The sequence below is a fragment of the Poeciliopsis prolifica genome, unplaced genomic scaffold (assembly GCF_027474105.1).
Source record: "Poeciliopsis prolifica strain line A6 unplaced genomic scaffold, Auburn_PproV2 SCAFFOLD016, whole genome shotgun sequence".
Lineage (NCBI taxonomy): Eukaryota > Metazoa > Chordata > Actinopteri > Cyprinodontiformes > Poeciliidae > Poeciliopsis > Poeciliopsis prolifica.
In genome coordinates, this window is record NW_026562391.1 from 10,138,367 (window position 1) to 10,153,420 (window position 15,054).

The 15,054-nt window shown below is 37.9% G+C and overlaps 1 protein-coding gene across 2 annotated transcripts in view; it reads right to left on the minus strand.

Annotated features, from left to right (window-relative positions):
• Positions 1-15,054, minus strand: part of tet2 (tet methylcytosine dioxygenase 2) — a 35,806-nt gene that overhangs the window by 8,368 nt on the left and 12,384 nt on the right. For both annotated transcript variants that reach the window (XM_055041351.1, XM_055041350.1), the window contains one exon: positions 60-2,909. In XM_055041351.1, coding sequence (XP_054897326.1) covers positions 60-2,865 — 2,806 coding nt within the window. In that variant the 5' untranslated portion in view covers positions 2,866-2,909. The remainder of the gene's footprint in view (positions 1-59; positions 2,910-15,054) is intronic.

Consider the following 15,054-nt stretch of genomic DNA (forward strand, 5'->3'; position numbering starts at 1 on the left):
ATTAAGAATTACAACCTAAACCATTGATCACCTTTCATCACCCACAGGTGGATACCTACCAACACAGTGGCATGATGCAATTTCATATTGAGTTTTCATGTGGGTATCCAGAAGATTCTTTACAGGGGCATCCAACAACTTCATGGGGGAATCTATGAAATTTTTAAGGAGTTGTTCCTTCTTGGGAGTGGAGTCCATGGTATTTTTCAGAATAGAAGCTGCTGTGGCCGTTGATTCTGTCCCAGTCATATTCATGTTGGTTGATAGTATGGTGACAGCCCCTGAGGATTCCACTTTGACTTTATTTGATGAATTAACGAGAGGTTTCTTCTCATATAGATTTGAGAGCTCGTACTGCTTAAAGCGTTGTTCCATAGAGGCCAGGATGTTCCCTGGCTTCTTGTCTTGAACACATAGGGATTGTTGATTTTCGGTCTTGATCTTGACCCCGCCCATCCCTGCATCACGAGTCATAAACGGCTGTTCCTGCTGCCGTGAGGTGGGCAGCTCGAATCTGGGGCTGTTTTCCATTTTTATAGCTCCAAGGTTTTGTTTGGAGTCAACTGGGCTTTGAGGGAGTTGAGAAGGGCCATGGCGTTCCTGCCTTTGTAATAGACGCATGCGAAGAGCCGCATGCCTCTGAAAATCAACATGGGGACCTGCTGGTCCCAGAGGTAGTTGAGGTCCTGTTTGGAACTGAGTGCAAGAAGCCCTCGCCTGCTCCTCAGTTTTGGGATACACCCGTATTCCTGACTGTTGACTGAACAGACCCTGTGGTAGGTGATGTTGTGACTGTGAAGAAGTCTGGGCTAAGTCCACCTGGTTGGGCTCATGGCAGTGGTTGTTAGGCTGCTGTGGTTGAAACTGTTTGGGGTTTTGGCTGCCTGAGTTTTCAAGACACTGTCTTTGATGTTGTGGTTGTTGCATCTCTGTGTTATTGTAGGCGAATACTGATTGGTCAGTTTGTTGATGGTTGTTACTGAAAGGCTGGTCTGGTTGAGGCTGGTGTTGGCCTGGTGGAGGCTGGCTGCGAGGTCTGTAGGTGGGGGATTTGAGCTGCTGGGCTTCAAACTGTGGTGGGTGGGACAGCGGGCGTTGAAGCTGACAGTGCTGCTGTTGTGTTAAAAACTCTACTGACAATATCTCCTGCAAGTCTTTGTCCTCGTGTAAGTGCTCTGATTGCATTGGGGAGAGGTAGCAGTTAGTTTGGTGATTCTGAGGGAAGTTTTTTGTCTCAGGCATTTTCTGGAGTAAATGTTGCTGCATCTGAGGTGCTTTAGAGTTGGACTGCTGCCACTCAGGGGCAGTGTTGTGCTGAACTGAAGCACATTGCATGTGAGCAGGTAGACAGTCCGGCTGTTTTTGAAGCGAGCCGTTAGATCCTCGCCTGCTGTCTGTAAAAAGTCCTTGTGTCTGCGTTTCCCTGTACCTTTGCACTTGGTTTGGCTCCAGTATCTGATTTTGAACTTGGGGCCTGGTGGTCTGTTGTTCTGACTGAGGCTTAGCTATCCACTTGTCTTGCTCTTTTGCCTGGGATACTGTGCACTGTGTCGGCTGCTGCTGGGAATGTGAAAGATTCCTTTCTATCCAATTAGTTTGGCTGGGAGTGGAGCATGAAATGTTAACTCTTTGTTGATGTGTGTCCTCCACACCATTTACTGACACAGAGTGATTTTGCTGCTGGAGGCTGTTTCCCCTTTGACCATCAGGTTGATGTTGTCGTCCAGAGTTATCCTGAAAATTCTGAGCTTGAGTCCCATACTGGAGTCCCATGTTGGCGTCATGATACAGATGAGCTCTGTTGTCATTCTGACTGTTCTCATTTGCACCAGAATTAACAAGAGATCCATATCCACTTGCCTCTGCAGCCTGCGAGGGGTTATTGTGGTTCAGGAAAGACCTTGGGTTGTATTCCTGCTGGGTTTTTGTATATGTACTTTGAGGGTTTGTGTTATCTGGAAAACATTGTGCCCCACCGGGATTCTGTTGTGGCCCCAGAGCTATCTCTTGACCAGAGCAAGATGGAGACTGTTGCTGCTGATTTACTCCAAAGTTACTAGAATATCCATTTACTAAATAGTTGCCAGAGTTGTAGCTGTTGACGCCTTCTGCGGATGCTGCAGGCGGCTGCTGCTGCTTCGACAGCCCTGAGGTTACAGCAGGGGGTTGTGCACCTTCACCAACTGAGCGTGTGGCGAGTGAGTCATTGACAGTATCCAGCTGTGATCCAGATGCCTGTGGTGCAATGGACACTTGCTCAGGATAATACTGAGACAAGGTTTTTTCCAACAGATCACCGGGAGTACTTTCTATGGTTGAGGAAGATGATACAGCACCATTTGGAACAGACTTATTTCGTGGTCGGTTGAAAATATCCCTGTTAGGTATGTGACAGTTTCTTATATCAAAATTAATATCAGTCTGAACAGCGGTCTGTTCCATTTCAGTTTTCGTTGTCAACTCAGAGAAGTTTTTCACAAAATTACGGCTTGAGTCACCGTTTTCTTTCATTTCACCATCTATTTTCTTAGTTTGGTGGCCCGCTAAGGACTGCTCTGCGAATCCATGCTTCAACTCTCCGTTCATTAAGTCTCCGTTCATCTTGAAGAATCCCGGTTGGAACAATGCTTGTTCGGAAGCAGGAATGTTGCAGTTCTCTCTGTATCTCTTCATGGGGCCAGCAGCTTTGCTGGGTTCATATTGCACCGCACCAGTAATCCAGCTTTCATTGTTGCTGATCTGCACAGAATCCTCCTGTGAACACCGAGCTCCATTCTGGAATTTGTGAGAATGATGGTGAGATGTTCCGAACTGTTCCAACATTAAACTTTCTTCCGCCTCATGTTTGGCCTTTTCTGTGTCCATCTGTCCTGCTCAGAGCCCATACATCAGGCTGCCCTTTGTCCCACCTGAAGAGTAGAAAGACAGCATGAAAAGGTTGAATATTTTTCACATGAAATCATAGAAACAATCTTTAATGCAGAGTACAGTCTTTATAATGAGGTTATTTCTGTTTAAGTTCATAGTGTGCAAATATTATCCATTGATACAATTACCAAATTTATTATTGAGAATTTTCTGTGCCTAGTTTTAGTTTTATGATTTGTTTCACATCAAGATCTCAAACCACAGGCTGACACCACATACCAGCACTTCTTGTGTTAGAATAAAGAACATATAGTGTTTATAGTGTTCTTGGAGACATGAAAGGTTGCTCGTTGCTCTTTTTCAGTAACTGTCAAACATCATTTTCAGGTATTTAGAGATAGGGTGAGAAGCTGGACCGGTCATCTTCTCACTCTACAGAGAACAGTGTAGGAGTACAATTTCGAGTCAGCTGAGTTGGCTGGGCAACATTTCCAGTGTTTTGGGCATGTCTTTTTGGAAGTTGTCAAAATGTTTCACATTTTGACATGTGATGATGACTGCAATTTAACATATTATGTTGCTTGGCTTGTATATCTCCTGAAAATATCAATAGACCTCTGGAAAATGTATCTGAAAATTTGATATGATAGCCAGTTCATTCCAGTGTCTCCACTTCTAACATTAATATACATCATTGGGAACTGATCAAATAATTACCTGAATTCAACAGAAAATGCATGAAATCTGGGATTGAAAGTAAAGGTTTACCATCCTAACATTAATTTAAGAACTCTACCTAATTTAAAACATTCATGTGTTAAGGTTGAATATAATGTGATGGTTATGGATTTTGGGCTATGCAGCAGCCAGTGTCTGCACCCAAGACAAATTTTCTTTGGGACAACAAAGTTGATCTTATTAAAAAAAATTTAGTTTTTTTTTAAGGTAAGAAACACTTCATTTCTGTCATTGGTACTACTAATAATCTTCTACAAATAAATGCTGACATTGATCATTTATTTGGCAATTTAAGAAAGTACTGTTGCAGCAACACAGCAAAATGAGTAAATTCTACTTCCCTACCCCATGTAAATTTCCTTCTGTTTTGTATGTTAATCAGCAACTCTGTCAGGACAGGAACGCCAGTGTCGAGCTGCTCTCAGGGCAGCTCCGTTCCTATGGCACGCTCCGTGTTTTGCAAAGCACCAATCCAAGTGGCTCGTCACAGTTAGAGACGCCCATGTAGACCAAGAAGAAAAAATCTTTGCAAACCCAGAACAAAGCCAAGAAATCCCAGCTGTGCGTGCGTCTATCCGGGCTTTATACGGATATACAAACACACACAGCTACCACGCAGCGATTTAAACCCAAATTTACCCCAGTGCTTAATACTTACATAATTGACAGTGTGATGTATTTTTGCTCCACAAGTAACACAGTGAACTAAGCCAAAGGAATACTGATAAAAAAAGATGGATGTTTGTGCCATATGTGTTTTAATCTATTTTGACTTTCTAATAGTAATACACACTGAACTACCGTTTGAATTACTATTCACAAACTGAACTCTCCAGTAAAGATTTTGTTCCAGCACCAGAAGTCAGTTTCTTTGTTTCTGTGCTATTGTTTCTCTCCCTCTCTCTCTGTCCGCCTTCACCTCTACCCTATAATTACATGTCAGATTCTTCTTTACTTATGCTGCCATTTATCTTTTCCTTCCTGTTCAGTCTAATATCTAACCTAGATAATCATCAACTTTTTTACATAGTCTTGCAGGTTTTTCTTTTTTTTAGCTGTAACTACTTTAGTTAGCCAGATTATACAGTACAAAGTCCAAAGTAGGAAATGAGCTTATTAACAAAAAGTTAAAGAATCCAAAATCAGAAGGGTTATTCAGAGAAAAATGAAGACTGACCTCAGTATCCAATAATAAAATGTGCATCCAATAATAAAATAAAACGTGAGAAACAGTTTAAGCAACAAATTGTGATGCTTAAAAGTGACACCTGCTAACCTAACGTGTGTGAACAGCAACACACTTCAGGTTGTTCACAACTTAAAATGTGGTCTTTTATTTGCATCAACATTTTTAGTTAAAATTTTTGAAATGGTCAGTAAGGCATTATTTCTTGAATATTCAGTAGACATACTCTGGAGTCAGATGGAATGAAATGTTTCATCTTTTGATGTAATTTTGTTAAGTTTGAATTGTAACAGCTGTGTCATATCAATGAACTGTCAGACATTTAGAATTGAATCAATTCATAGTGAGATGATAAATGTTTATTAATGTCTTTCTCTGCCAATATGATAGCAAATCATTACATGCAAACTACTTGGTTACACCTATTGAAACTAGAAAAGTTGTGTTAAAATAGTAAGAAATGGGTTTAACACTAAAATTACTTTTTTGCTGACAACTTAATAGTCTGTTTTTATACCAATGCACTGAAGATAGGCATCCATATTTTTGATTAGAAGCAAATTGCTCTATTCAAAGGCTTAGGTTAAAATATAGTGTTGCTAATATACACACTAAGGCTAAGCATGGACTCACACTAAAAGCTTAAGTAAACATTTTTTTAAACCATAGTATTTATACAAATAAATTGTATTTTACTATCAAATTAATTTTATTCAAATGTTTGCAAACAGATAAATTTGTCTTTCTTCTAGTTTTCTTTCATCCAGCTAAATGTCAGTGTGGGGCAACATTGCATTATTTTATAATAATGCAACCACAGAAAACCTCTGTCACTTGAGCACTTTCTTTGGCATATCACTGACAGAAGCTGTGATTGATAATAATGCTATGACGAAAAACATTAGTAAAATGTTACACTCATTCTGTTTAGCTTGTTTTTAATTATTACTTGACACAATGTGTGCAGTAAATATTTATAATGGAACATCTGTTTCCTTTCTGTTGTGTGATTTGCCTTGGACTGAACTCATATTCAAACTGTTTTGTCCTCCCAAAGAAAGAGCTTGTGAAATTTGAGGCCTGCCACAGCGTTTGTAGTCTGTTTGCTGTTACTTGGCAGCCCTATGTGACATTTATCATTCCAACAGCTGCTTGGGGGCTCAGGTCCCTGCACTTTCAAGTTCAGACCTTAAGGCTTCTACACTTTAAAAAAAAATCTTATGGCAAAAAAAAAAAAAAAAAGTTTCTTCAGTCATATTGAGTTTAGAAAAATAGAAGAGAAATATAGAAAATGCAAAGAAATATAGAATACTTTAAAATAAATGTTAAATGTATACTTAGGAGCCTGTAGCGTTTTAGGTTGTAATGTCAGGCACAAACCAATAATTGTGTTTAAAAGTGGATTTCCCCCCGTACCCCCCTGGCTTTTCAAGCTTTGTCCTGCCAACTTGTTATCTACTCACTGATATTGTGAAGTAAAACAAAATTATATTGATTTTAATCACATCACAATCTCATGTATATATTAAAAGTTATCCTCTATGTGAAAAGAGAAATAAAACCTGCTGCCAAAGCTAAAAGAAAGGTAGATCTTGGACAGACTTGTAAATCAAACATGCATGCACTTCCCAAGTCATACTTGTTATGTTCAGTAGTTTTAAGAATAGGCCATAATGTCAAGTACAAATTTCCTTTGGTGAGAGGGTCTGGTTGTATTTTCCTGTTTAAAAGATAAGAAAATGAAACATGTACAAAGTCTAAAGACTATAAATCTTTCAGCGCAAGTAGAAGCCTTGCCAAATTACTTGTATAAATGTGCTTTCTTTAAAAAGCACTATTATAACTTTTATGTCACAATTGTCACTTCATCAAGATACTGTATTTAACTGAGACAATTCTATAATTTTCCCACTGTTGAAATGTTATTAAAATAATTTTGCCATAACACAATAACAAATAAAAAACAAGAAAACAGATTGAGTATATTTTCAGTATGAGGCTTGTTAATTAGCATTTTACACCAAAAGTCAGTGTACCTTGTTTATTCTGACAGCATGGAGAAGCGCCAACAGTGATATATTATCCTTAGCGGTCCTTTGCTTGCGTAATTAGGTCAGATGACTTGGATAGCACTGTTTTAGTGTCCCCATGGTAAACAATCAGCTTGAGCTGCTGCTCCACAAACCTAATGACCTCTGGCAGAATAGTCACCATCCTACAAGCTAGCTGACTGTATGAAAACAAATGATAACAAAAAGATATATGATGAGTTTCTGATGATTATTCCTCATTTATAGATCAAGATCAGTATAATAAGTTCTGTTTTTGCAAAGATTTTTTTACAAAGAAAAGTGCCCAACCTGCATCTGAAGTTTTGCCAAAGAAAGGAGAACTCTTTCACAGCTTGTTTTAATGCAGCGCTTTATTATTGTTTGTAGGCAGATTGCATGATGACAGCTCATGATGCTGATGCTTGTGCAGAGAGAGGGACTGGCTGCACTGGGAAGAGTATTTAGAAATAGCTAATACAGAAAAATTAAATTCAGAATCAATATGCTAAATAAGTGTGTTGTTTGTAATATGCTAGCTGAGTGTGTTGTTAGTGATGTTCAAATGCTTAACAAGCTCAACTGTACTCATGCCCATTTATGGTTGCATAGTACAGTGCCTTTTGATCAGGAAACTTATGCTTGTGATTTTTGTCACATGGCACACTCATGCTGTGTCTCTCACATGCTTGGTTTTACATCTGCTATCTTTATTTTCTTCTCTACCCGTCTCAACATATGACCTGACCATAAGCCTGATGAAGACACAAACGATTCCTCTGTCTGCATATCTCCTTTCTCCTTGGATGTTGCTTCATGTGAGTTACTAAACAAGTAAAACCACATTAAAGACAAGGTACATTTTTTGCCAGGTCTGGGTAAAGTTGTATTGCATAAAACTGAATGAATCTAGAACAACAACAACAACAAAAAACTAAATGGAACAGTTCATTCTGACCTGTGTTCAGTTGCATTCTAACAATGTGTTTTAGTGGGATTTTATGTGATTAACTCACAATAAAATAACGTATAACTAAAAAAAAGAATAAAAGCCATACAGCAATTTTTCCAAATGAAGAACTAAGAAGTGTGTCATGCATTTGCTTTATATCTGATACTCCTATTAGAATTCACTGCAACCAACTGTCTTCAGGACTAAGAAGAGTTGATCCATGTGTACTGTATTTATCTTTGTATAAATGCAGCTGTTCCATGAAGGCATCAGGGGTTTGCTGGAGAAGATTAGACAATAAACAACCTCACGAACACCAAAAAACGTAGCAGACAGGCCAGAAAAAAATCTGTTCAGAAGTTTAAAGGTTTGGATTGTATCCAAATCTTTGAATCAAAATCCCTAAGCTCATATGAATGATAAAGCCAAAATGTGTAAATGTAGAGTATCTGAAGATGTATAGACAAGGCAGGTCACCCTAACTGAGAGGCCAGGCAAAGGAAGCACCAATCAGCTACAGAAATCCCCAACAACAGTACATCACAATTCATATGGGGTGCACAGCAAATATGAGGAAGAAAGGGCTTTGGTCAATTGAAACCACATAATTATCCAAAATACAATACTACGAGGACAGAAATGAATAAAAAATGCAAATAAGAGCATTCATAGTATTGTTTTAAAAAAATGTTAAAGACCATGTAATGTCTTTGGCATTCCACAAGTCAAACATTTCAGAACAAATCTTTCTAAACCCTACATTTTGTTATTTTCTACTTAAATATTGCACAGATCAACACAATGTGATTAACATTTGCTAAATATAATGTAAAATCTCTTAACCCTTGGAATTCATTTCTGTATATTTTTTCTAAAATGTGCAGATGTTTAGTAAAATAAAAAATATCTCTAGGTGCTGTACCTTTTATACTGTTCATATGAAAAAGTTTGATGCTGAAAGGTTTTTGGTGCATGTTTTTCTTTTTGCAAAAAAAGAATAAGTGTAAAAAAAAAAAAATAAACTTTTTTTTTACACTGGAAGACGACTCTTTTGTGTTTGTTTCCACTCAGAAGCAGATGCATATGAAGGTTATTACCTGAACATCTGAAGCTGGATGTTCAGTTATACATGTGACTTCCATTAATAACAACAGAAGTTGCTGCACGGCTTTCTGTGTGGGGGAGGGGATTGTCTTTGGATTGCACAACAATATGGCAGTTCTCTTTAGCGCACCTCAGCTATCTGCTCTGGCATAAACTTTGGCTTGTGACGTAATGATAGTTGCATCACTTGGCAGCCAGAAGCAACGGACCTGTTTGTCCTTCCTGTTCTATCCTCCCCCAACTAATTCGCTGACCAAAACTAGGGCAACTCTGCAGTTAGATTTAACTTCCCCAGAAACCAACCTCTGGTGGGCCACTAGTGCATTTTTCAAATGAAACGAAAAGTCCTAAAAAGACTGCACTTGTCATGCTACCCCTGTTCAGACTAAAGAACAGTTTCATAAATGTTAAGTGTAACTTTGTGTTTTCCTTTGAGTCAGACAGCAATGATAACACACTCTGGCAGAGACAAAGCGGACATAAACTTCTGTTTGTGATTCCTTCCCTGGAGAGCCTCCTCCCCCTCCATATGAGGAATGGTTTCCGTACAATTGACATTGTTCTTTATGTGTAATGCAAGACAGATGTGGCTAAAATGTGGAGGTTCCTTCTTTAGTCTTTAAACTTGCAGTTTTTTGTTTTTTTTTTGTCCCATATGCTTCTGTAGTTGTATTTTGGTCACATTTTAAACAATAAACCTTTTAGATCGCATGTGTCAAACTCAAGGCCCCGGGGCCAAATTCGGCCTGCCGTAGTTTTTATGTGGCCCTCCATAGACTAGACTAAACACTAAGTGTGATTAAATATTATATTATCAATCATATCAATGCAGTTTTTATCTGTTTACTGCCAATTTATATCAATCAATCCCTCCAATTTCTTGAGAATTTAGTTGATGTGTGATTATAGTCCATGATTTATACAGCGAGTAAATAGTCACATTTATTATTAGTTCCTGAAGGGACTGAAAAGATCTTCAATAATATTATGTAATTTTAAGAATTCATTGACATATTAACAGTTTGTGAACAGGTTTTATCCACACATTCTGGCACAACCGGCCCTTTAAGAGCCTTCATGATCTTGATCTGGCCCAAAATGAAAATGAGTTTGACACACCTGTTCTAGACAAGACTATCCAACCACCAAACACTAAAATAGTTACATACAGTACTTTCCATGAAGAGATCACAAATGAACATCAAGTTCAACTAGTAAGCTAACTAAGTGAAATTCAATGTCAGAATAATATAAAGAATGCCTTTCTTGAATAGAAGAGCAACAAAATGTCACGTCTTGCATTAGACATCCTGTCCAATGCAAGTAAAATTCAAGGTGTCACTATACATAGAAAACGCATAACATTTTCTAAAGGCTTTTACTATACTGGAGATTAACAATTAATTCCTATTGCTGCTAAAATACGATATAATATACATCTTCTGATTATTACATCTACAAGGTTATCTGTAAAATGTAGTCATTGTTTTGATTTTGACGCATCAACAAAAAAAACAGAATAGCTACACATTTTAAGTCCTTTACTTCTTGCACAGAATATTACACCTCAACGCAGCTCTGCTATTTAGAGCAAATAAATATCACACTTTAGTACTGGCAATATGGTCTGAAAATTTTATAAGGATATTTTGTTGCATTTCTTCCAATAATGATAAAAACCTGTTTGAAATGTGCCACAGTCTATTTGGCGAGACATATGTGTACGTACATAAATACTGCTTCAACATAAAAACATAGCCATTACCACTTCTTAAGTACACCTTAAGCTACCTCTTATAGTAATAATTGCCCCCCTAACAACAATAAACAGTAAAATTACAGTAATACACCCCTAATAATAAGCTGGTATTACCTAGTTATTTAGTTAGGGTATCGGCTCAGTTATTCTGCTGTTTAATAGACATACTGCTCCCAGCTTGTAAACTGTTGTTTTACAAGCAGACCAAAGACCTAGTTTTTAAAAACCTGACTATTTGGACATTTAAAGGTTTAAGATTAAGATCATTAAATGTTGAACCTTTAAAGACTTTTTAGGAACTTATAGCTGATTCAGTGTGCATCGGTATTGGTAAATGTTGTTTGCAAAAATAGAAAATATGTTGTATAAGTCTGCTCACTGCCATAAAGGATCGATTTTAAAAGCAGGTGGTTAGTAAAAGGGAGAGAAAGACATTTGACCGTCATTTCAATCAACATGTGACTGCTGGAGCTCAAGAAGGAATCTAAAGAATTTGAGTTTATAGATTACACTCGCTGTTATCAAAAGGATCCATGACAACAACAAACTCCAATGTGGCAGAGCATAGAAACAAACATGGGACAGAGCAATGGGTTTGGATCAATAGTTAGAAGGGCTAGTTGTTGGTCGGCGGTTGGAATGCCTTTTAAGGTAAAATTTAAGTGGAGAGGGTGCTGTGGTAGTGCAGGGGTTAAGCACAATACATATGGAGGTCTTAGTCCTCGACGTGGACGTCCCAAATTTGATTCCCAGCCTGGTGTCCTTTGTTGCACGTCATCCCCCTTGTCTCATTACCCACTTTCCTGTCAATTCACTGTGAAATAAAGGCCACCAGAGCTAATAAAACCATAAAAAAATAAGTGGAGAAAGTGAGAAAAGCAAAGAATAAATGTGATATTAAAAGCAGGAATTAAATGGCATATAGTACTATATTTCAGTGCAAATGCTCAGAGCACCTTTTTGTGTAAAGTTGAAAGAGCCGTGGTAGAAAAAAAAAGCAACACGCAGCATTTGAGATTTACTCATAAAAACCACAGACATCTTCTAGATAACACAGGAGGAATATGCGACTAGTTTTGAACAATTGTTTCTACTTTTTGATGTGCAAGGTGGAAATAACTAATGAGTTTCTTTCTTTTTAAAAATGAATATCACCTCCTGAGAACTGTATCAGATTTCTACACATATTGCAAAGTATAAGAGTATTAATGCCAACTTTTAGATGACACATATGTGACATATACCCTTTTAAGAATTGGGTTAAGTGTTTTGCCTGATGACTCACAGACTCTTGAGTAACATGTCAAAGCTAACGCTTAGAGAAGACAAAACTTTAACCCCTTTTTTCTGGCCCATGAGTAAGTCAACTATTTTTTTTTTTGCCTTTGCTGGGGATAAACCCCACCTCTGTACATTTCTGACACATCGTGTTTAACCAGTTTTACGAGAAAACTACAACGGCTCGTGTGTAAACGTCACGGCGGTATGTGCTGCTTATGTCTGCTAAAACCTCCTTGATCTGCTCAGCATTACAAAGTATTTAAATACAGATTACACACACATTACCAGCCAATACATATTTATTACTATATTACTTTAGTTTTGTAGTTACCTTAACAGAGTTATGATTTTTCTTCTGTGTTTACTTTGGTCGTATGGATTTACCATAATAAACCTGAGCAGAACAGTTTTTTTATTCATTCAATTTTGTTCCAAGAAAATGCAAAATGTTTAACTCTTGATTGAACATTAGCTCACCTCTAACTTAAACCTTCTAGACTTAAGAGTTTTGTCCTGTGTAGTTACCACAACCTGAAAACACAGCCTGTCCGGTCTCACAGAGACTAAACCTTTTTTGTGCTTTTAAACAACATCACATGGAGACTTAAGAAATGAGCTCCTGAGCGTACAAACCCACTGACCTGACCCCAGTCACTCACAGTGCTTTCCCTCCAAACCTAGCTTCCCCCTCCTCCTGACTGCCTTTGTCTACGCAAAAGTCAATATATCTGACTGACTTGATGAGTTGTGCACTGAGCAAAGAAACTTTCCTTCTGAATGCACAGTGGCAGCAGCAACCTTATGAGCATTTATCTGGACCAACTATTACCCCAGAAATGGAATAGGTTGTGTGCACATGCACTTTCTGATACTACCTAAAGTGCTGCAAACCCATAAAGCTAATTTTGCACTAATACTCTCACACTTAAAATTAGTGTGTAGTTGTAAAATTAACAGGAATCACCATTTTAAAAAAAGCGCTTAATCAAGTGTTTATAAGTAATAAGAACATTGTACCGTTTCTGTCATTGATTTCCAAACAACCTGACCTAAGCTGCTGTTGCTAAGCTCCCTCTTTCCCTCCACTGAGCGAGAGGCACGTGACTCAATGAATAGAAATCACAAATCCTCTGAGTGACGGGTGTTATTGTGATTCAGGATGTAAGTGTAAGGGCTGTCAGAAAACAACAATTTAAACCCCACATAAAACATAATTAAATAAAATAAAAGGACATTGGCAATCAAATAATACTGACAAAACTGATACAGCATCCACTGGATCGGTTCCACCTGCAAGTGTAAATAAAGGCACAAGCTGCCCCACTTGCACATTCTGTTAATGAAACCTTATATTGAGCCCAAGACCAGAAAGGTGGTTAGTGATGTCATGACAGGCATCTGGTAAGTTATACTTTTAAAGGAAAATCCGGACCAGCTGTCTGGACTCCCCAAATAGGTAGCCGGGGCTTTAAAGGGGCACTAACCTAGACTGTTTACCAACAAAACAGTTCATACTGGAGAGCCATTTTAATATAAAGTACACCAATCAGGACCATTCATTAAAAAATAACCAAAATGTAGCAACCAGGCTTTCATGACCTCATTGTGCATTAACTTTGAAAAGGAGTATGTTCCACATTAAACTGACATTTCCTCCTGGCAAATTTTAGCAAGATTTAGTATGATGAAGAGTTTTTGTCTAATGAATGTTTAACCAGGTATGGAAATTAACCCCCAGCACTTAAACAATGCAGGTTTAAGAAATAATGGGTAAATCTCATCAACCAACCAATCACAGGAGTGAACTTGACATTTGAACACCCCAGAAGTGTTCAGTTTCTACAACCTATCTATTGGGGGCAGCATTGTGTCTAAACTGCTGCAAATTCAGTTCAGCTAAAAGGGAACGTAATGTTCCTGGTGTAAAGTGGGTGATAGAAACCACAAACCTCCTCAAGCATAAACTTAAAGGCACACCTCTAATTTTTAATGGAAACTGGAAAATATTGAACTGTGTGATGAGACAGTCATGTATTGCTGATATAAAGAACTTTATTGGATAGCCAAAATGGCGATCAGAATCCAATCAGTCAAAATAGGAAACAAAATTGTTACATTTAAATGCATGGAAGTGAAAAGAGACAAAATGGCAATGCATAAAAAGAAATGGGTATATGAAGTGGCAAAAAAAGTGTACACTTTATATATATATAACTTTAAGCTTACACATTTTTGCCCAGTGGGGTCACAAGAAGTGCTGGTGAGGCGGGGTACACCCTGGACAGGTTGCCAGTTTTATATATTATATTCATATATGTTATATTCAAATTTTGCATATAATTGCATCTGAAATAAACAGTGGCTTCTCAGACTTGAGCATTTGAGTGGCAGATACAGGTTTTAATTTTCCATAATTTTCCTGATTGAGGTTAGATATCTCAGACAATCGAGTACAAAATGTAGGATAAAGTAATATAGTTTACATTATTAATTACACTTAGTAGCAAACTTGTTAAAAGGGGAAGTGTTAGGAGATTAAGCTTTTTTTGTCACTCATGCTACTTTTTTTTCTTGTGAAATTCTCAAATGTAAAAAAAAAAAAAAAGATATACACAAGTTTTCTATATAAACTAAGAATTTATGTACCAAAAGGAACCTTGAAAGAAAAACTACTGCAACGATTTTTGTTTCGTTTGTTTTTTAGGTCTTACTGATCGGGAGTTAGTACTCGCTTTGTTTCTAATCTGAAAAAGAATATGCCAGTATTACAATTCTTTATTCCTTTTAACGAAAACACAATCCTTCAAATTTAGAGCAACATGGGAAATGGCTTGTTAAGCTTCTAACCTGCTGCTGTTAATCAGGCCTTGGACAGCACCAATAAGGAACGTGAGAAAATACCTGCTTACAGTCTTAAAACATAACTGGGCTTTTACTGTGGGTCTTAGCTTCTCGCGGCTTAATTCGGCGAAAGCAACAACCGAAGCTGATTGTCCAAGCGTAGGAGGATCGGCTTGGCGAGAAGCAGGAAGGGATGCTATTTGCTTTATGGCGATTACGTAACACCTCGCTTGCTTCCCTCTCAGCGGAATGCCAAGGATACTGTTTGTAAACAGAA